This window comes from Pseudoliparis swirei, chromosome 24 (genome assembly GCF_029220125.1).
Source record: "Pseudoliparis swirei isolate HS2019 ecotype Mariana Trench chromosome 24, NWPU_hadal_v1, whole genome shotgun sequence".
NCBI lineage: Eukaryota > Metazoa > Chordata > Actinopteri > Perciformes > Liparidae > Pseudoliparis > Pseudoliparis swirei.
Window position 1 is genome coordinate 24,932,304 of NC_079411.1, and position 23,035 is coordinate 24,955,338.

Below are 23,035 nucleotides of genomic sequence, written 5' to 3' on the forward strand. Positions count from 1 at the left end.
ATCTTCTGAACAGTATTTCTTTAATAATTTGTGTGTACCCTTTAGGACACATTGGCTGGACGGCTAGTGATGACCAAGGTGAATTCAGTCCTGCTGCTGCCAATTGGCCGTGAGGGGGTCAGCAGCCATCCGCCTCCCGGGGTCAAAGAGCGTGTTTACGAGGCTGTGATTGAGGAGAAGACCAAGGATTACATCTTCCTACGGATCTGCAAGAACTGCTGTGATGAGCTTGGGCTACTGCCTGACAGAGAATTACAGGTATGACTGAGAGGCACACCTAGATACGTCCGATCGGAGGCATGCAGAGTCCCTGTAGTGGTGTCATCACCAGCGATTAAATAACAACGGTTAATTGACAGTAGTGGAAAAGGCAGCACTTTCCGGGAAAACCTGTGTTATAGTGCTGCTTTTGTTCTGAGAAATATCCTTTATTGCATAACTCTACCTTCAGCGACCCCGGCTCGATATGTATCTCTCCTCCCTGAACGTCAGCAGATGAAGCAAGGCGGTGTGTTAACATTTATCATAACAACCCCTACACAATACAATTTAATTTCCCTATCTCCTCTGTGGGTTCTTAGAATATTTCACACAGCCTTGATGTTTCACACTCTCCTCTGTCGCTCATATCTCAAACGTTCCTGCTCTTTTATTCGTTGTTTATTTCACTTTCTTGCTTTGTCTTTCCTCCCTCCTGTCTTTCCGCTTTATGCATTTCGTTTGTTTTTTCTCTTTCTCAATCTAATTTTCACACTCCTATCCCAAAGGCATTGCATACTTTACAGGATACCTGTGTGGACCGTGTTTCAGTTTGCATGATAACAAGGTCCTCCAGCAGTAGAAACACAATTGTCGTGATTACATGATAAAACTGGTAGAAGCAAAGGGATTGAATAGAAATGTACATCAAGACATCGAGGTAAAAATAGAAAATATGGTACAAGATGTGTAGATGTTCTTTGATTTATGTAATATTGACAGATAGACACACATGCCATTTATGTATGTCTTGAACTTTTTCCAAACTCTAAATTAATTTAGCTGTGTCTGGCTGGACTTCGTTCATGTTCTAGAGACATCTATAACTTATTCCCATTTTAAAGCTGCAGATATAATGAACATATTCCATGTATTGCATTTATTGTGTTTAATGGAAGAATGAGAATCATGAGCTTAAGTGAAACTGTGTAACCCTAAAAACAAGCTTCTGTGTCGGTGCTGTTCTATTTGATTGAATTTCATTGTACTGCTTCTAACATAGTATCCTTGGCCTGTAGGCGTATGTTTAATCTATTGATAAACCAGGACTGCGTTCACTGCTGAGTCAGCGCTCTGTGTTGTTTCTGCCTCAGGTGGAGCTCCAGTTCCAGCTGAACAGACTGCCACTCTGTGAGATGCATTATGCTCTGGATCGCACCAAAGAGAATGGCATCCTTTTCCCTGACATCGCAATGATCCCCACCATCCCCTGGAGCCCCAACAGGTGTGCATTCCACCATGTCGCTGTCATGGGCTCGTTCAGAAGTTCGATTTACGTTGAAGGCGGCCATCATATTTTATTCTGATTATGGTTTTTTCCTCTCCTATGTCTCACTCAATTGAATCAATGGGAACTGTGGATACTTTACAGCCCTGGAAGGATGGAAAACAAGTAAAATACTAATCAATTAAATCAATGAAAATGAATTGATTATTTCTCATTATAATATTTTAAACCTGAGGGACGTGAGGGAACATGCAACACACATTTATGCTCAGGAAATACTGCTAATCCTAAATGGTTATTATGATCTTTATTGACCACAGCCAAAAATAATCCCCTGTGATTTTTAAGGCTGCTGCTTATCTAGTATACAGAATATGACTGATTTAGACTTTTGTTTGAATTCCAATTGGAATTTGGATGTGAAGGTGTTTCATGAAATATGGGCCACGGAGTGCATTCAGCTGAAGTTTAGCGACACTGTTTTTACAGTGTCTTTATTGGGGTTGTTTTAAGTCATAACGGCACCAAAGAGGGCTCCCCATCAGGACTTTCTAACCATCCGCACACAGATGACAATCTGAGGAGCCATTCAGGGTTAAGTGTCTTCCCCAAGAACACACAGACATGCACTAGAGGAGCCGGAGCTCGGACCGCCGATCTTCTGATTGAGGGACGACCCGTTTTACCATCTGAGCCACAGTCGCCCCATGCAAACGCATAAATGACTGGCGAGGAGCTGTTTTTGTGCAGTGCAAATATTCTTGTGATATTAATTCCAAGAGCTTCAATGAGATTCAGTCAAACGTGTCATTGGGGAAGTCTGAGAAGCGTCTTTTGGCAGACAGACGTAACCCGTTACTTGTTCCTGCAAGTCTTCTCTCATTCACAACACAGCCGTACCGGCATTTCCCCCAACATGGGGGAGGTCTTGTACAGATATCTCTGAATATTGATCCCTGCTCCCATTCACACATGAACCCATGCAGAAAATGTTTCTAAACAATTGAGGGAAAGATTGCATACATTTCTTGTCATTATGTCATAGAAGATTTTCTCATCTTTGTCCCACTGAGATTAATTGTTCAAAGCTATTACTTGTTCATAAGGCAATATTTTATCTAAATGCTTGAAAACACAACTATGAAGTATATTAACTAGTGCGTTCATTAGAAGTTGATTTCTCTAATCATTTCCCTGTCCTTCCTCCGCCCTCAGGCAGTGGGACGAGCAGCTGGATCCCCGTCTGAATGCCAAGCAGAAAGAGGCCATCCTGGCCATCACCACACCGGTCACTATTCCCCTGCCCCCAATCCTCATCATTGGACCCTATGGCACGGGCAAGACCTTCACGCTGGCGCAGGCGGTCAAGCACATCCTGCGCCAGGACAGCAGCAGGTTTGTTTATGTTTTTACTTTTATGTTTCTTCAGCATTTATTACATAATTATTTTTTACCTCCGTTGGCCACTAGTTGGATATTTGCACCTCCTTTACAATGATTTACCTTCCTTAATTAAACCCCTATTTGCTCTAATTTCTTCTATAATATATATTTATCTGCTTCATTTTTTATCAACATGTGATATTGTATACCGGCCTTCCACTTTTGTGACACCGGTTGGGCTTTTCTTACGACCAGGGTGTCTCAAAGCAAAGCCCTTTCTAATCACACCGCTTTGTGATTTGCTTTTGAAAATGACGTGTTTGCCCTGCAAGCTGGGAGCAGTGTCCTCTTCTCTTTCAGCACTTGAAAGGTGTTTGACGAGATGGAAGGACGTTTGGCGTGTCTTGGCATGTTAACGGGTGTCAGTTTAAGTGCTGGGAAACTCCGTAGATGCCAAGTCAATTTTCAGTCTTTGGTATTGACCAACAAACCTGTCAAATCCCACACATATGGTGGTCATTTTATGCTTCACGGTGATTGAAAAAACATTACTTGTGAACTCCTCAATCTGCTCTCAATTGCCAGTTTATCAGTTTATTACCGAGAGTGGCTCCAAATAATAGTCTTCTGCCATCGGGAGAATAAATCCACAACCTGGATGTCACAAGCCTTCCTCTTTGAACTTGTAGACTTCTATCGGGCGCTTTGAAACAATGGGCTGTTTTTACGGATGGAAAGGGGAATGTAGATGCAAGCTGGTGTGTGTTTGTGTATACACAACATTGTCATCGGTCATTAAGACTTCAGGTGACACACGGGAGGTCAGTCCGGGGGTGTGATCAGGGGGAGCTTGGCCGCGCAGTGGCCTCAGTTTCTAACTCGAAGGCAGTGGCCGCTTCAGGTTTGACATTATATGTGCACAAAACCACTGACTGACGTGTCTAGCTGTGCATTGTGCATTTGTACTGTATTGGTGTTTTTCACGTAGAAGTGTGCATCACTCGAGGATAAATAAAGCGTGCTGGTCATTTGGATGAATTTGTGTCATTTGTGGTCGGTGCACATGGTTAGTTTGATCATCTTTCCTGGGCGGGATTTCATTTTCTTGCACACATAATCCGATCTATCACGTTATATCACTTCAATTGGCCACACAGTGGTGTGTAACCATAAAACACTGCAAGTTAATGTTTTGATCGCCGTGTATTTATTTATTTATTTGTATGCGTGTTACTCTCATAACTCAAAGAGTATTAAACCGAATCGCATGAAATTTGGTGGGATGATTGATTATTATCCGGGGACCATTTGATTAGATTTTGGGATTGATTGGGTCAAAGGTCAAGGTCAAGGTCATGAAAAGGTCAACATCTTCTTTTTACCATAGCGCGGTCAATTTGTATCCAATTGGCATGCAACTAATGCCAAAATGTTCATAATTCAATGCCCAATCTTGTGATATGAGAAGGTATGCGCTCTACCGAGTGCCCATTCTAGTTATAATTGTAATCATGAGTTGGCTCCCTCGCTGTGTCCACAGTAACATTCTGCAATGTCTTGTATTTGAAGCGAAGCAAGAGAACACGCTCGGTTCGCTTGTCGTAATTAAAAATGAATGCAATACCTTGAACAGTGTCCCCTGAACAGACGTTCACATTTTCTGATTGAGTGAGGGAGACATGGTTGTATGGATGTAATGTAAAAGGAGAAACAGTGTGTCGCAATGTAATATTCATTGTTCACACCATGAGGATTCTATCTTTCGGATGAATTATAGATATTTTAAAAGTCGAGACGGGGGCAAGTGACCCCTCTGGACCTGTGCTAACTGCTTTTCATACTGGTAAAATGACGAAGACATTGTATGGATCGTCGTCGGGTGTTCCTCTTGTGTGTTATTGTACATGCGCCAAGCTTTCTCTGCATGTATCTGTCGACTGCTGTGAAGTTTCACTGTTTAAATGGGAACATGTAAAAGACAGTTTTGCAAAAAACGAACCGGCTTTTTCCATTACTGTTCACGCTGTTGGCTTATTTCACCTGAAATAATGACAAAAATGTTAACGTGGTATCTAAGTACGCTTATAGTTTTGCCTTTATGAGCCATTTCCTCCATTGAGTGTTTTGCAGACGCGGTGTATCGCGCTTCGCCCCTGACATTGTTTGTGTTTTGTCTCTACAGGGTCCTGATCTGCACACACTCAAACAGTGCAGCGGACCTTTACATTAAGGACTACCTTCATCCTTATGTGGAAGCAGGCAACGCGCATGCCAGACCTCTCAGGTATGTAAAAGAGTAAAGTGTTCAAAAGAGTCTGGATGGAGCGATGTGTTTTGTGGAAGAAGTCTCAACACCAGGGATGCATTGAAGAGTATTTATTTGACAGTCATTTCTGGTTGCTTTAAAGTTTCTGTCGACCTCCAATAATCAGACAGCCAATCTAATGTCTCGCAAATAAGATTAGTACTTACAGTCTCCATTCAGTGAGCTTAAAGCTCCCAGTTTGTGTGTTGTTCTCACTCACCACCCCGATGGCGTGCTCTCTCCTGCTCAGCATTTCAAAAGAGACTGAGCTTCGCGCCAAGAGAGGTAACGGCTGCTTTCCGCTTCCGGTTTAGAGCCCTACCCCCGGTTTTAGACTTCAGAATAAGAGCCTAAACAGGAAACCAGCTAGGATCTCAAGGGAAACGCACCTCTACCACAATAAAACCAATCTCATTCATACTATCCACATCCTACAGTTGTGGTAACAATAAACCTCATAAAATGCACATTACAGTTACAAATATAATACAGTGATCATACTTGTCTATGCTTCTTAATACATTAATTGGAATATTCCTCCCTAATATCCACTATGTAAATTATCTTTCTATATGCATTATTTAAAACATAAGACTTCCTTATTTACATGTGAAAGTGTACATAAAATCCACTACAACCTAACATATGGAAGCACACTGGCTTGAAGAAGACGTGGCAGCTAAGAGCAGACGCCTCCTTTATGTGCCTTGTGTATGTGCACAGCAGTTTAAACATGTCATGGTGTCTTTCAGAAAACAGTGCTTATAAAGGAATATTTTAATACAATCAGTTTGCATTTATATGTCCTATTTGCAGGCTACAGTTCATTCAGATTTTGAGAGCCCCTTTCTGTCCTCTCGTTCGTCTGCTAGCTGCAGTTGTGTGATCAGAGACCAACAATGAGCCACGTTGTACTGTAAAAGGAGTTAAGACCGCAAAGCCTTGACGTGTGTCAATTTTGTGTAATGGTGGCTTTTTACAGACTGAACTGGTATAGAAAACATAGTTAATACCATATTTTGAAAAAGAAAATACTAGCCTGCCTTTTTAAATTGCCTGTACTTCACATAAACTCCAGTTCAGTTAAATTGGCTGTTGCTTTTCTTTCAGCTGAAGCCATTCTCGCAAGATAACACTCACTCATCTATACATCAACTAGATTAACGAGATAATACATTAATATTATAAACACAATAAGCGTTTTATTATACTCACAGACTCCTGATGTGTGGTTATTCCCTGCAAAATAATATCAAAAATAAGTTTGCCTTGTGTGAAGTGAAACAGAGGCATAAAACATGCCAGATTTGGTAAAACAAATTAATTGTCACTGGCCCTGAAACAACTTTGTTGTTATGGGAGTTAATCTGCAGACTTAATTCGTCGGGTTGCATCCCCTCACCAAAATCTTTTAATTGTAAGAACTAAAAGTAGATAAAGCAGGGTAAGGGAACTGGTAAAAAGCGAGACTCTTTCACACAATATGGATTGACGTTCATTTAATTCACAATGTAGGTTTATAAACCCAAATAAGATCCGAATGTGGCCGAACATTAGACCGATGAATTATTCCTCTTTTGTGTTTGTGTCTCTCTCTCCTGACGATTCTCCTGTGTCTCTCTCCAGGGTGTACTTCAGGAACCGCTGGGTGAAGACGGTTCACCCAGTGGTCCAGCAGTACTGTCTCATCTCCAACACACACGTCAATTTCCGGATGCCCTCAAAAGATGACATCCTTAGGCACCGTGTGGTGGTGGTCACCCTCAGCACCTCCCAATACCTCTGCCAGCTTGACCTGGAGCCCGGTGAGTCATATGAGAAGATATGTCGTCCTCTTTAGTGTAACAGTAGTCTAAATGACCGTAATTTCCAGAGGATTTGGGGATAACTGCCAAACACCATTCAAAATGTGATGAATGAACACAGGCTAACAGGTTAACATCACTATATTACAATCACTTCATATAACGCGATGATAGTCGGCACATAAAAAAGGTGAACGATTTCATATTGGTCAATGATGCACTGCAGTGGCTCTAATATCCAGTTTTGGCAGGAGCCCACCGCTTGGAAGTAACTCATTTAGTTGTGTCCAAAGACATGGAACACAACTATTGTGTTATTCCAGACTAATAACTGACTAATGTGTCGGCAGAGGGGGCTCGGTCTGTTGCTTGGAACACCACCTGCCTGTTTCTAATGTATTGTACATCATTAACCCCCCCCCCCCCCACGTTTCATCTCCCTGGCTCGCCTTATGTTCGACGGTGATGAAAATGTTCAGGGACATGGGAATTGGGAGCCAGCGAGTCTACTAAGTAGCAAGAACAAATCTCCCACCACAAACACACAGTTGCCCCAAAACATCTCTTCAAAATCCGATTTGCTGACGTTCCTCACTTTATGTCCTAGATATGGGATCTGGCATGTGGAAATGTTCATGTTCTGTACGACCAATTCCATCTGCAGGACCGAGACCCACACATGCCATGCCCGGTTGTGTGTGTGTGTGCACACTTCTAGATTTCAATACACACTTGACTGCTTATAGATGCGGACAGAGACGTCTTCAGCCCCTGAATAAAAATGAACTTTAATTCTTGATCTGAGGCCGTTTGCTCGCTGAGTCAACTCAAATAATTCACAGTAAATGTCTTTGCACACATTTGTAACATTGGTTAATCACAAGTTATAGAAAATGACATACAGCCTCACACTTAGTCCAAGATGTTTACACATTTACTTTAAACTGACATAGATGTAAATGTTCCTCGGCACAGTCTTGATGTTCTTCACTGACTGAAGCAGGGAAGAGGCCAACTTGATATTGTCGGGAAGACACGCAGTGTAGCTTTGTGTCGTTTCCCAAACTGCCAGCTGCTGGTCAGGATCAACTGGATCCCTGTAATCTGTCAGTCACAGGGCACACATGAAATATCAATACAATTATTGTCGCATTTAATGATCTCTGAAGAACAAGCAAGTACAAGTTGTCAAACAAACCACTCTTAGAAGGAAAAAGGATAAATTAGCTCATTTAGAAGTGATGGAGAGGAGTGTGCACTGACGGTGATGCTGTGTTTTCACTTGGTAGCATGTGTGCAAGTGAATATTGATTTGTCTGGATGCTGCTGGAGCTTGCAGCCTGGTGATAACGGTTCATGATTATAGCTCATATTGTGGTCAATAGGGGAATGCTGTTATCCAAATGGAAGTTCATCGTGTGGCAAGAACCAGAACATGTCCAAGAACAATGTAAAATGTTCACAAAATGGTTTCCCAACCCACCTTTGAGCAGTAGTTGCATCTTGAACACCGTTTCACGCGACTTTTAATCCCGATCTTTACTCGAGTTGTCTTTTTCACACATCTCAGATCTTGCAAGTCACTTTTAAATGTGTGAAAAGGGTAGAAAGAGAGAATGTGAGAGACTGGGGGTGTGAGGTGAAGCATCCGCCATTTATTATTAAACTGTCATCTGTCCCCAAAATCACTTGTGCAACACTGGGCCTCTGATCTGTTTTCACCTCTGCTTTTTATCATCTGGAATCAGTGTGACCTCTGTGACATCGAGCATTATGTCCTTACCATCTATCAAGCCATTCATACTATTAGGGATACACAATGGAAAAGGAGGGAATACTAGCAATGCTCTATTCCATATGTCTCGTCTGGTTTGAGTTCCACCTGTGCATATCTTCTTTGAGTGCACCTTTCTTTACAGCTGTGAAGGGACATTTCTTCCTTCATGAGCTTAAATAAATACATATTCTGCAAATGTGTATGCAAAAGTATGGGCTATTGTAAAAGAAAAATATTTGTTATCAGCACCCCAGGGGGAACAAAGCTAGCAGAGAGAAGATGAATCCATATGCTTTGCAGGCATTTGTTCAAAGGCTGACACAAAGGAGGAACTGTTGCCCCAAATCAATTAGGTCCACCGTGTTTCTTACCATCCTCTGTTTCCGTTGTTTTTTTTAACTTTTTGACGGTCGCTCAGTTTATCTTGTTATTTTCTACCGTCACTTTTCATAACTGCATATACTTTCCTGTAGAAATTCTGCTCGGGCTTCAGAGGCTGTTTGCGCTCTCCCTGCTCCAGCACTCATTTGTCATGCCGTTTCATCCCCATATGAGCTTTTTACATCAGGGTCGAGCGACTGTTTCAAACGTCCACACAGCACCGCCTTCGGGTTGCAGGCTGGTTAAAAGAAAGCAGAAGAAGTGACTAAGAGAATGACACGGCAACGAGACTTTAATGCTCCTGCTGAACAAAACGATTGTTAGTTAATGTGCCAATATTGGTAATCTTCCCTGACGATGTCGATTCATTTTGAGACCTATTTTTTAATATAGATATCTTTCTAAATTCTAACTATAATATGTTCGATACATGTTTCGACACACTGTGTGTGTGTGTGTGTGTGTGTGTGTGTGTGTGTGTGTGTGTGTGTGATCTCATCCTTCCACCTCTGTTCTCACACACACACCGAGCCCATTATCCATTTTCATAAGCTTCTATCTTAAGGACTGTTTTTACCTGTCTTCTTTTTTTCCTGACATGATTCTCAGGTGTGCATTTTTGGGGAAACACAACTCCAAGTGATGTTGGTGTTATCTGTTTCGCAGGGTTGTTCTCTCATATCCTTTTGGATGAAGCGGCCCAGGCCATGGAGTGCGAAACCATCATGCCTTTTGCTCTAGCAAGCAGTAGCACCCGCATCGTGTTGGCCGGAGACCATATGCAGGTATCGATAACAAGTTCCTGCAGTGAAAAAGACATACGCGGCATTTCTTTGCTTATTCACTAATTATAATATATATGTAGATGCACATCAAAAGGTTTTTGGGTTCATTCTCTCAGACAATTGAAGACCTTTCTTTGTATTCTAAAGTAAAATAAAAGAACATTTGGAAGGAGGGGTGTAATACAGGTGCAGATAGTAGCTGAGACGTCAAGGAGAGGTAATAACTCCATTGGTATTTTGCTCTGGATTAAACTCCACGCTTGCCTATTCCAATCAAGCTTTGTGAGCCAATGCAACGAATGAAATCCTTATTTCCTCCTCTCCTGGTTGTAGACCGTGGCAGAGGATAGAGACGAGGCGAGAGTCGTGGCTGCTGTAGTTACTAGAACGCGCTGAAGACAACTTCCTCCTGTGTATCCATCTGTCTCTTTCTCAATTACTTTGTCTCACGCCCATCTCCTTCCACCTCTCTGCCCATTATAATGGCGTCGTAAGACTTTGAGGAAGCTCTTTTTGTATCTCTCCGTCTCTTCACTCTCTCCTGTCTGCTGCTCTCACGTGGAGAGTTCACCTCCATTATTCAGCAGTGGAAGAGCAGACTGAATAGTCAGTGACGGCTAAGGCATCTATGATTGCTTTCTCTCTTATTGACGGTGTGGGGCCTTAGTAAAGCTAGAAAACGTTCAGGCTTAAATTAAGATCCAAATGAAAGTTAAATTATAGTCTTGTTTGTAAATGCGTCGCCTCATTAAAATAGAAGCGCATCAGGATGATGTCGGCAAATCTAGCTCACTAGACAATTAAGATATGAAGACTGTTTTAAGTATTGTTTGACTAACTAATTTATGCTTGATTTATTCACTTTTTTGATTTATTGTTATAACAAGAGCGTAGGTATAAAACGCAACGTGTGGTTTGCTATCGAACAATCGAAAGCCCTTCTGCCTTGGCTGGAAAGCAGTGCCAGATTGGAGCAGGCCTGTAACCAAGACAGGCTGCTGCATATACGCTCCAAACTAATTTCAATTTGTCACGTTCTCAAACTGCTCTGAAATCACTGAGTAAATTCCACTGTAATTACTGCGACTCACGGTTTGTTTAGTGGCATACACACCAGATGTTACAACGGGAGAAACTACTCGCTTAGTTCCTCAAAACAAGAAGAGCCCTCAATGTAGTTAATACATTTTTAAACTAGAACGGGCACTCGGTAGAGCGCATACCTTCGCCGCAGCTTTTTTGGTACCTTTTCATGACTTTGACCAGATCGATCCCACAATCTAATCAAATGGTCCCCGGATAATAACCAAGTATCCCACCAAATTTCATGCGCTTCGGTTTAATACTTTTTGAGTTATGCGAATAACACACATACAAATAAATAAATACACAGCGATCAAAACATAACCTTCTGCATTCTCGAATGCGAAGGTAATTAACAACATCTAAATAGGAACAAAGACGTCCAGGGGAGCCGAACTGTGCATTCTTGTTCGAAACTGTGATTGAAAAGTAATTGTACTAAATGTGATTTCATGTGATTTAGCTTGGCGTCATCCAGAGGTAAAAAAAACCAAAAAACGTTGTCATGATGAAACTACGCTGTGCCTACATGGTTTGACACATCGGTTAGACTGGGAATCTATTTAGTGGACTAAACAGAAACCCAAAGCTGAATAGAAAGGACAAGAAATGATGTGAGAGAATGGTAAACTACCTTTCTCATGCTCTCTCTCTCCATTTTGTGTCTTTCAGCTCAGTCCGTTTGTGTACAGCGAATTTGCCCGTGAGCGTAACCTGCATGTGTCGCTGCTGGACCGGCTGTATGAGCACTACCCCGCTGAATACCCGTGTCGCATCCTCCTCTGCGAGAACTACCGCTCTCACGAAGCTATCATCAGGTAGGTGTGAGCCGAGTGTCGAAACTGTGAGAGGAAAGGCGGAAATACTCGAGAAGAGGGGGAGTGGGGAATGGGTCAGGAGGAAAGGGGGAAACGTGGGTGAATAAGTGACAGGCATGGTTTGTCCAGATAGGAAAGCGTCATTAATTAAAAATGTTCAGACTGACAATAGCCATGACAAAATAATGGTTTACAAGCTGCAAAATGATTCTCCACCATCGTAATACTTGTGGGCTCGGCAGTACATAGTTATTTTACGAGTTATTTGACCTTTTCAGTTTAAATGGGTTGAACTTCCTGTATCAATGTAGTCAATGTCGTGTGTTGCTGGGTTTGAGGGCACACATGCGCTAAAACGTACATCCTCAGTAACGCAACTTTTCAGGTTTTAAATACATTTTATTTTACGACATTATGCTTGCTGGTAACATACACAATGTATCTTTAATTGTTTTTACATTTAACATGTTTGTGTTGTCATTCAATACTAACATACTCCATGAAAATATTCCCCTCTTTTTGCGTTCCTTCTTCCTCTCCTCCTCCGACAGCTACACGTCAGAATTGTTTTACGATGGGAAGTTGATGGCAAGTGGGAAGCAGCCCTCCCACAAGGACTTCTACCCTCTGACCTTCTTCACCGCCAGAGGAGAAGATGTCCAGGAGAAGAACAGCACCGCCTACTACAACAATGCAGAGGTATGCGAGTTACAGTTGTGGTCTGATGCGGTTTGCATACAAATTATTTTTGGTTGAACGTTATTAGAGCCATTACGAGATCTGTGTTTGTGTTAATATTTACTCCTCTTGGTGAATTGCAAATGATAGTTTTTTTAATTAATTAAATAATGAATAGAAAATGAATTATTGAAAGGAAGAAAAAAGCTACAATTGCTAGATAACAACAATATCTTAAATTAGTGTCGTACCTTTTGCTTTAATGCAGCATTTTCCCGTCCTGTTCCACAGAACTAATGTATTTATGAATCTTATTTCCACTGCATTTCTAAAGTTTAGAAGTAAATTATTATGAAACAAATATCTCTGCTCCCTTTCTCTGAGTATAGAAAAGCTATCAAAGCTTAAAAACGTGACACATGAAGTTAATCAGTGTGATTGATGAAGTATTTGTATTCTGTATGAAAAGGCTCAAATTCTGAATATAAAATATAAAAACTAACACTTGGCTGGTAATTATGTCATTAATTCGGCGGGATTGCCGTGTACGCTAGTTGAACCTCCTTTTTCCTCACACTCTGCGAAGTTGATGTCAGATTGATTTCAGATTTATCCACCTGAGCACACGTCGTATTATCTAGGCTGCATTGTAGTCAGTCTACATTGCCTTTGTCTCTGTGCTTGTGTAAGTGCATAATGGATGGTTTGATTATTGAATGTGTTCAAATTATCAATATTCCAGCTATAGACTCCATTTTGTTAGAATGATTCAGGAATTTGATTATGATGACATGTAATTTAATTTAGATTATTAAATTGAGTTTGGTAGCGTGAAGTCAAAAGCAGAATGATCAGCACCGTTTATTTCACCTCATCACTCTGTCTTTTAATCATAATTGAAGATGAAACCCATAAACTGAATCCGGAGCTACATTTGACACCCATGACGCATGACTCACTGACGGTGCTAGCCTTTGATTGGATCCTCTGCAGACTTGATTGTGGTTATTGGCTGTGTCTGGCCCTTTACTGACGAGTTCCAGCCAATTAAACCACGGCTGCCTCTTCAGTTTGCTTTCCAACCGTCAGCAATGCCAAATGAATTCCCTTCGGTCTCTGATACAGCACACGTCAAACAATTGACGGCATTATCATAATTTTGCTCAATCGAAATGCGATACGCATGTCCATTTGATGGTCCTGTGCAAGAATCTCTGATGGGCTTGGCTTTAAGTGGAAGACAATATTTCCATGACAATTCAAAGCCTTGGAGTATGCCAATTATTTTGACAGGAATTTAAAAAACTGCTGATATGACAAAAGAACAAGAGGGATTCAAAGCACTAACTGTAAAATTGGAAATACACACATAATCACCTCTATGGTCTGGAATACCTTGTTTTTCCAGACAACTTGAAGCCTTTTTTCTCTCAGAATATGTTGTCCTCCACGATTGTCTTTTTACCTTGGTGTGGAAAATATGACTTCCTACAGTTTTTTTGTGTTTAGCGATCAGGGTGTGAAGAAGGCATGGCATTGAGCCGTGTCGCCCCTCCTTTGTTCATGTTCCTCCATCTCCGCAGGTCTTTGAGATTGTGGAGAGGGTGGAAGAGTTGCGCAAAAAGTGGCCAGTGTCCTGGGGTAAGCTGGACGACACCAGCATTGGAGTGGTGTCGCCGTACGCTGACCAGGTCTTCCGCATTCGTGCCGAGCTCCGAAAGAAGAGAATGCATGAGATCAGCGTGGAGAGAGTGCTCAATGTCCAAGGTGAAGAAGAAGTATTGACCAGCGTGCATCGACATGTGTGTAGTTACGGGCTCAAACACTGAAACTAGTGCGACGTCAATGTGCCAGGTCGTGGATATTTAAGTGGCCTTGTTGGTGTCCTACGTGCACATATGCATGGATTTATAGGGTTTTATCTATTCTTTGATGGCGTATCGACACTCTTCAACGAATGGGCAATTGTAAACTGGAAGAAAGCACCGATATACTCCCTTATTCTCCATGATGCTTGTCTGACATATTTCTGTGTGAGCTAATATTGTATATTTTCTGCCATAATTATACTTACAATTAGAGCTACATTGCCGTTAAGGCAACTCTTTATATATCCCACTGCCGTTATCAGTATTCAGATTACCCTTCAAGTCATCCATAAGGATAATATGAGTTAGGGTTTCTTCCCCCCGTCTCTCATCTGCTTCAGTCTTATCCAGTTCCCACATCTCTTGCATCCAGCTGATTTCCACAGGTCATTAACTTCCTCATGAATGACACATGAAACGTGTGATTACACGCACAAGAAAACCCGACTTCGGTTAGTGCGTAAACTTGAATTTAACACGAATGACAGTACGACACAATCCGCTTCAGGAAACGGCGTGCAATTTGGTTTTAGTTTCCACTGATATCAAATGTCATAGAAGCTAATGGAGAAATTAATGTTCCCCGTCATTTATCATTTTCATTCATTGCAATTGTATGGCTCATTTCTGAGTCGGGGAATACACTGCTTCAAAATTGGTGAACCTTGATTTAGCTTCTAAATCCCCTGTGTTTGTAATTGATTTAAATAGATGGTCCTCGCGTCTCCTAATAAGATGTTTTGACTTTGCCTGTAAAATAATAACATTAAACTTGTTTGCAGGTAAACAGTTCCGGGTGCTGTTCCTCAGCACGGTGCGGACGCGGCACACCTGCAAACACAAGCAGACGGCCATCAAACGTAAAGAGCAGCTCTTTGAGGACTCGACGGAGGACCTCGACTATGGATTCCTCTCCAACTACAAGCTACTCAACACGGCCATCACCAGAGCCCAGTCTCTGGTTGCAGTTGTGGGAGACCCCATTGCACTGTGCTCTGTTGGACGTTGCAGGTAAATAATGGCACTTTTTTTCTCTCATGCCTTTCATACTGTTAACACAACCGATCTATATGTAAAGTGATAGTTCTGGCGAATCTCTATTCTTGTGGTTAATCTATCGGATTATAGTTTCATATAAAGGAGCTCTGAGGGGGGAATTCCATTGACTGCCATCTCCTAGCTCTATTTTAATTTATTTTACTCATTCACTCTGACCCGCTTGCCCACCTATGGTCTCCCAACTGTGTTTTGCCACCTCCAAAACTGTCACATAACTATTTTCTGTGAGTCATTTGTTCTCATGGTTGTGTTCGTCATTGGTATACACTGTGCTGCGATATTGTTTACTGTTTATTCTTTTCATTCTTGCGTTCCTCCTACTGCTGTTTTGCCTCCTATGTTTGTGTTTCTTTCCCTTTGGTGTGCGTCTACATTTTCTCCAATTCCCGTACCTGTAATCATTACATTACAAATGTGTTATCCACTTATTTTTGACGATTCATTTTTTTTATTCAGCTCCCAAGTAGTAATTTGTTACACTGCCAGCAGTAGAAAAAGAAAAAAAATCAACAAACTGATTCATCTAAACAAGGAGAAAAACAGGAGAATATAAAAAACACGTAATCTGTTGTTTCCTTCTTTTTGCCCCTTTTCAGAAAGTTCTGGGAGCACTTTATCTCCATCTGCTACCAAAACTCAAGCCTCCATGGCATCACCTTTGAGCAGATCAAGTCTCAGCTGGAGGCCCTGGAGCTCAAGAAGACCTACGTCCTCAACCCATTGGCCCCAGAGTTCATCCCCCGTGCCCTCAGGCCGATGCTAGGGCACCACTCTTCATCGCAGGCCCTCCACCACCATCATCCACATCCTCAGCATGTACAGCCCGCCTCCAACAAGCAGGGTTCGCAGCAGCAACAACAACAACAGCAACAACAACAACAACAACAGCAGCAACAACAACAGCAGCAACAGCAGCAGTCGCCCCCTAAGGTGAGATGTTTTAGATGAGCCACAGTGGAAGGAATCATTGTTTCCATCCACCTCTTTTAATATGTGCTTTTTCAATACGGGCTTTCACAATCCAGACACCAAGCTGTAGACATTATATAATAAAAACAGACGTATCGAAGTAGATTATGTCAAACAATATTACTTGTTACTGGATATGCGGCTGCTGTTTTTCTTCTGTCAATACTGAAAATAACAATTTAGAGTTTGCCCAAAAAGGGAAGGAATATAAAGAGAAGAAAAGGATGACAGGAAAACAAGGTTAGGGAGACATAAATAATAAGGAAAAAGTGTAGTTTTGACAAGCCCAAATGTTGCAGTTTTTTTAATGTTAATGTAATGTGCTGGGTAACCACTTTGTTATTTGTTAAATAGTAAACAAAGGATCCAGAGTAAATTCTTAGAGATGGAAAATGATAAAAGCGCCTCACGGGCTTAATACTTTGATTAGATGTCTACGTTTCTTTTCCACCACACTAATTACTCGCCGGTCGTTCAGTTTGGCCACAGAAAAACAAACGCAAAACAACACGGATGTACAATGATCATCGCCGCTGTGGCGTATGGATGTGTTTGATTGTTTAGCGTGGATTGAAATGCCTTCGCTCGTCTGTCTTCCCTGTGGTAAAGGTTAATGAAATCCACACAGCTGTCAACCTGCTGCCATCTCCCACTGGGCCTAATGAGCCACAGCTCCGCAGCATCCGCCGGCTTTAGAGACACACGCAGACGCACACACACACTTCTACCCTCTCCCCACAGTCATACTATGGGGCGCACAACCACACACAGGCATGGTGCTGTCACACTGCAGGATGCAATGCAGTGTTTCCTTCAGCACATCCGGAATGTTGCTAATTTAAAGGTCAGGCCGTTCTTGGTAGCTCTGTCCATCGTTGAAGCGCCTACTGAGATGCAGAGGCATAATGCTCCAGTATAATGTCATGTCATAATAGATGCATTGGGCTTTTAAAGTGTCTTGCTGTAGTTTCTATGTCTACCTGTGTTATGGGGTTAAAAGGAGCTGCTTCGGAGCAACTTTTTCACTTTTGCCGCTGATGATAGGGTTACACTAATAACTTGCATTGTGAGTATTGTACAATCCAAGAAAATCCGGTTCAGTTGTCCAAACTACTGTAGAGTTTACAATGTGAAGGTGAGGATAAAATAAACGGTTAATCAATGTGTAAAGAAAGTTGAGCCGTGTGACTCAATGCGATACATATTCATGACTTTGTACTCGAGGGCAGAGTGAAAGGTAAGGCATCAGGATTATAGGGACAATTTCTTGTAAGACATTTTCATTTAATCAGAATATAGAAAGCATGCAGCATGGTCACTGTGTGGCATCCAGATTATTTGTTGACTTCATGTGGGGGAAGTGCTGTTTTCAGACACAGATGGTGTGTTGGTGCAAGTATGCAAGACTTGTGGGAAAATATGTCTCGCATTAAAAAGCTCGTCTGGAGTTTCAGCTTTAGTCACTTTAATTCGGGGATGACGATGTGCAAGTGTAACGGTCACTTTTTAAAAACAATGCTGTCATTTTGAATCAAGACGTGAGATTTGAAGTGGTGTCACGAGAAAACGATATGCTTGGTATTATTAAGTCAGACTTTATTGACTGTCTCGGCATGTACAGTATTCTCGTGTGTGCTTTTTCACCACAACTGTTCTTGTATCTCTTCGACCTCTTGCATTGAGTTCCCAGTGCAGTACACATGACAGCGTGTCCTTGAAAACCAAACTGTTGCTGCTGAATCATTACATATTGCGGAGGCACATAATTTACATGAGGTGCAGCAGTTTTATAGTTGGTTGCCATAATAAAGTCAACTTTTTTTTCGATGTGGAACCAACAAACCAGATTTGACTTTGTTTACTGACCTTATCTTTTAGTTGGTACATGGGCTCTGTCTTACAACGTGGTTTCAACATTGTCAGCCTGTCGTTCCGATTTTACGGTTATTTGATATTATAATTACTGTATTTGCACGCAGTTGTATCTGTAATTGTCTAGTGTGCAGAATTGGTCTCCTTTTCTCAACAAATTGCCTCTACCGTCAAACTTTGTTTGTCCGGGTTTGTAGAGAGTTTTCAACATACCGGGACTCCGTTACAGCATCGAGCGTAGTAAGTTAGTTGGATTAGTTTTTTCAGTTTTTGTTTCGAAAATCTCATTACATTACATTATATTTCATTTAGCTGACTTTTATCCAAAGTGACTTACAGTCATGTTGCATTCATCCACCGTAGACACAGCTACAGGGAACCACTCGGGGTTAAGTATCCTGCTGAAGGACACAACCGACTCGAGCGGGGATGGAACCGCCAACCATTTTGAGGGAATGTTTGTAATAGTACGATTGTATGCTTCTGTAAATTGTTTGCATAATTTTGTCCATAACTGTTTTGGATGACGAGCTCTATCAAGATGTGGCTGATAATGACATATTCAAAAGGGTGGTTGTTCTTCGGGGATTTAAAAAAATGAAATCCTTTAATTATGGCTCTTCGTTAAAGGAGCTTTAACTTGGTAATAAAATGCATGCATGGTTTATTGGTGAGAAACATAGGCTTGCTAACACAGTTGGTGATCTGTCTCTATTTGTAATGTCGGCATGTATCTTTTTGTGTGCGTAAATCCTTAATGTCAGCAAAGGTTTTACATCTATTTTAAATTGAAATATGCCATTACACAACCTGGGGGAAAAAGCCAGCAGTATTTCTGCTTAATTGATGTGTGAATACAAACTGACTCTCCTACTGTCGTCTGTTCTGTACGATGTCTGTCACACATTCATTCAGATTATGGATTACTTCAGCTGTGCACTGTTAGCCATCTTAATCCATAACTACTCACTGATGGTGTTGCTCCTTTAACTGTTTGGTCAAACGTGGATAGACCGGAGGACCGAACTGAAACCTAACAGTTGTCATCATTGTTTATTTATACTTTTCTTCTCCAATTGGCCTCCATGAAGTCTTGCTTGCCTGACTTTCTGATGATATTTTTTTCCTACAGGGGAAACATGCAAACCACACAGATCATCTTCCACCTGAAGGATATGGTGAGTTTATCCCTGTTGATTTAAATCTTAAAAACATGAAGCTCACGTGTAGCTCACTGAGAATGTTCACGTGACTGTATAAAGGGAAGGAATCTAATGCAGGTGAAATCTGAGACGTATCCTAGAGAAGCATAATGCTATGGTACCATTGATAAACACTGCATCAAAAAGGTGTTCATTTAAAGCAAAACAATTTGATTTGGCACTAATTTGATCACGTTGGCCTTGTTAAATCAGGATTCAAATGAATTTCAATCCTGATTTAAATCGAGCGGTAAGCAGAAAAAACTGGTGACATTGAATAATCATGTTCAGTATAGAAATAAATTGCCTTCCCAAAGCATTGTTCTCTTTATCTTTTATATGTTTTTTATTGCTATGGTCCGACAACACGGTGGAAGAGTTTCCGTTGTTTCTTTTGTCTCTCTCAACACAAAAGAGCACACATCACAACGGCTTTAAACGAGCCAGTCCAACACAGCAACACAGATGGATGCATGAGGCCTGAGGCTATTAAGAGCCATCCGTGCGATGCAGCCTCCAACAACACAGCAAGGAGTTGTTAATACGATGTTTACTACGGGGAGACAATCGGTTTGTGTCAGCTGCTGCAGATTCAGAGTCAGCCAGCGACATTAGTCCGGACTGGAAAAATAAATCTGATCAAATCTGCACAACTCAATTCTTCGTTCCCGGTTTGGACATCGGCTGTTCATAGGTAGCCCTTCTCTCTGATAATAATAATAACTTTATTTATATAGCACCTTTAAAAAAATGTTTACAAAGTGCTCCACAGAGAGTCAAAGCAAAACAAGTGGAATAGAAAGAAACCAATATTACATTTAAAAGTATATATTAAAATAAATGTAAAAACAAATAAAATTAAAAACACAATTAAATTAGGGGAACCAAAGTTCTGCATAAAAAGACTAGATCACTTAAAAGCTGTTCTATAAAAATGGGGTTTAAGAAGTGATTTAAAAGAAGTTAACGCCATAGAAGTTGTCCCCTAATATTTTCTAAGCTATTAATAGTTTGATATGCATTTTTGGTTTGTGTGATGCCTACGATCAATGTGTCTTCACATTATGGTTGTGAACCGTATGCATTTACTTGTATTACTCTGCCATCTCCTCTCATTATAGTCCAACCCAACCCAGCTGTGTTGATGGGAAACCCTATTCGGGCATTCTCACCACCCTTGGGTGGCACGCCAGCTGGCATGGGCAAGTCACCCAGCCCTGTTCAAAGGATAGATCCTCACACCGGCGCCAGCATCCTCTACGTCCCAGCTGTGTACGGTGGCAACATGGTCATGTCCATGCCCCTGTCTGTGAGTTTACAATCACACATGTGTGCAATACCCCAAAACCACAAATGATATTGTTTGTTTAGACTTTTTAAAAAAAGGGAAATATGTAAGATCTGCAAATAAATGTGTAAAATATGTGCATCTTTTCTCAAAGAACACATTTAACAAGGGGAGAATATCATTTATTGCTCATACAAATTTGACAGCTATGGTTAATAACTCTATTCTCGCAATTACTGTATTTGCTTCATTACTTTATTATTGATTTTCTGTTGGAATAAAGGGATTAATTTTGTATATGGTAGGTTTGCTTTTACAGAACAATCTACAAAATAGTATACCACAGTAAAAAATAGTCATACATTACTAATCAAAATTGGTTATAAATAAACATGCTGTCAACATTTCCTAGAGTCAAATGTCCCAAATTCATTGAGTCTTATTGTGAAATAGTTCTGTTATTAAGTTTGCATGTTAAAGTTACATGTGAAACAAAAGTAATACATTCAGCTATTTGGTTTCATGTGTCGCGGTGTCTTAATAACAAATCTGTCAATCTGTGTTTTTTTTCCTTAGTTGCCATGGCCAGGTTACCAAAATCGATTCCCTGTGGACCCTCGCATCATGAACCACCCGGCAGCCATGGCCTACAACTTTAATCTGTTGCAGGCCCAGAATCGAAGCTCCCCCATCCCGTACAGTGGGGTGGCCCACCCCTCTCATCTAGGAATGGGCCAGCCCAGCCCCGACAAGGAGCTACAAACTGACCCCATCAGAAATGGTGTGCCTCAACCAGCCGACATCACAAATGGCTCTAATTGTGTTCTGTCGAATAGAAAGAAGTGACTATGTGCAATAATAACTTGTTTTTGACTTCTTAGGCAAATTAGAAGGATGTCCAAAGTCAGAACAGAGCCGTCTTCAGACACCAGAGAGGAAAACCATCGACGTGAAGGAAAAGCAGGCAAGTTGTTGACATTTATGCGTTTCATTCTCTTTAAGCAACTTGTCCATGTTTAATAGTCTTTGCTCATGTGTTTTAATTTGGTGTTTACTTTTCCCTCCCAGGGTGATCTAGACACGGGCCGAAGCCGAAGTCTCGACTCGCAGCAAGACGGGCTTGTTGGATTTCCCAATGCGCTGCTCCAACGAAAAGATCCCTCAGCTGCCCAAAGACCCCTCAACTACCACCTGGCACCACCCAACCCAGCTTTCCCTCCACATCCTGCCAGTGGCAGAGCCTTCCCCCCACCGTTTCCGATCTCCAGGCTTCCTTATCGGGTCAGCCAGCCTCAACACCCAGGGATGCCCCCACCAAGTCAACAGCAGCAACAGCTCAGCCCTGCCTACACTGGTGGTAGCCACAACGCTTCCTTCTTCATCGGCCCCATGCCCCCCAACAGAGCGGTCCAGTCTCCCACTTTGGATGGGCCGGAGCCTGGCGGGTTGGAAGAGATGAGTAGCTCCGCCAGGACTCCAATGGGCCACCCAGGGGGCCACCACCCTGTCCTGTCACAGCAGAACAGGGTCAACAGCTTTGGGGAGGATGGACAAGATGGAAGTCTGGGAGATAATCTGGGTAAATGTAGCATCATATTTATTACCCTTAGTTATGCAGATGTGATTTGGTGATTTGTTTGTTATTGTTAACATACTTCTTTTAATTACGCAGAAGATCTTACGTTGCTCATGGCTATTTAGTTTAAACTTTCCCAAAGCAATACAAATAGCAGTTATATATTTTGATATTCAGTTTGAAAAGCGTTCATATCGTGATTATCTTATTTTTATGACAAGCTTCTTTGTTTTATAAGAGACTTTTTCATGGGACTCAATTTAGATGGCACAGAAATCATATGGCTTTCTATCACATATCGAACATTGATGCAGTCAACTAATCACAACTAATCACACGGTTCCCCTTTTAGATCTCCAGGGTCCTTTGGCTCTCGAGGCACTGAGCCAGCAGCAGGCCGCCAGACTGGGCCAGTGGGGGGAGGCCCCTGGCCCTTTCCTCCAGGGCAGCGTCCCCTTCCCTCTGCCCCAGCAGCTTGCCCACCTTGCTCAACCTGGCATGGCTCGCTTCCCCCCTCAGCTGCTCCGGGCAGCGAGTTGGGGCCTTGGTGCCAACGTCGAGGATGAAGCTGTTATTTCTGCTTCCACTGGACCGCCTTTCACCAGGTCAGACTGGTTTGGTAACTTGATACTAGAGACACATCACAGTTTTACTATTGAACATTGAACGTTTTGTGTAAGATTTCAAATGGAGTGTACAG

The 23,035-nt window shown here is 41.8% G+C and overlaps 1 protein-coding gene across 3 annotated transcripts in view; it reads left to right on the forward strand.

The window, feature by feature from the left end:
* Positions 1-23,035, forward strand: part of helz (helicase with zinc finger) — a 50,009-nt gene that overhangs the window by 20,405 nt on the left and 6,569 nt on the right. For 2 of the 3 annotated variants that reach the window (XM_056408547.1, XM_056408549.1), the window contains exons 14-31: positions 46-258; positions 1,353-1,483; positions 1,631-1,651; positions 2,702-2,881; positions 5,052-5,153; positions 6,801-6,979; positions 9,804-9,922; positions 11,678-11,823; positions 12,375-12,522; positions 14,085-14,268; positions 15,152-15,380; positions 16,025-16,358; positions 19,402-19,447; positions 20,593-20,780; positions 21,336-21,540; positions 21,641-21,723; positions 21,828-22,338; positions 22,688-22,940. In XM_056408547.1, coding sequence (XP_056264522.1) covers positions 46-258; positions 1,353-1,483; positions 1,631-1,651; positions 2,702-2,881; positions 5,052-5,153; positions 6,801-6,979; positions 9,804-9,922; positions 11,678-11,823; positions 12,375-12,522; positions 14,085-14,268; positions 15,152-15,380; positions 16,025-16,358; positions 19,402-19,447; positions 20,593-20,780; positions 21,336-21,540; positions 21,641-21,723; positions 21,828-22,338; positions 22,688-22,940 — 3,272 coding nt within the window. The remainder of the gene's footprint in view (positions 1-45; positions 259-1,352; positions 1,484-1,630; positions 1,652-2,701; positions 2,882-5,051; positions 5,154-6,800; positions 6,980-9,803; positions 9,923-11,677; positions 11,824-12,374; positions 12,523-14,084; positions 14,269-15,151; positions 15,381-16,024; positions 16,359-19,401; positions 19,448-20,592; positions 20,781-21,335; positions 21,541-21,640; positions 21,724-21,827; positions 22,339-22,687; positions 22,941-23,035) is intronic. The other variant, XM_056408548.1, reaches the window with a different exon arrangement.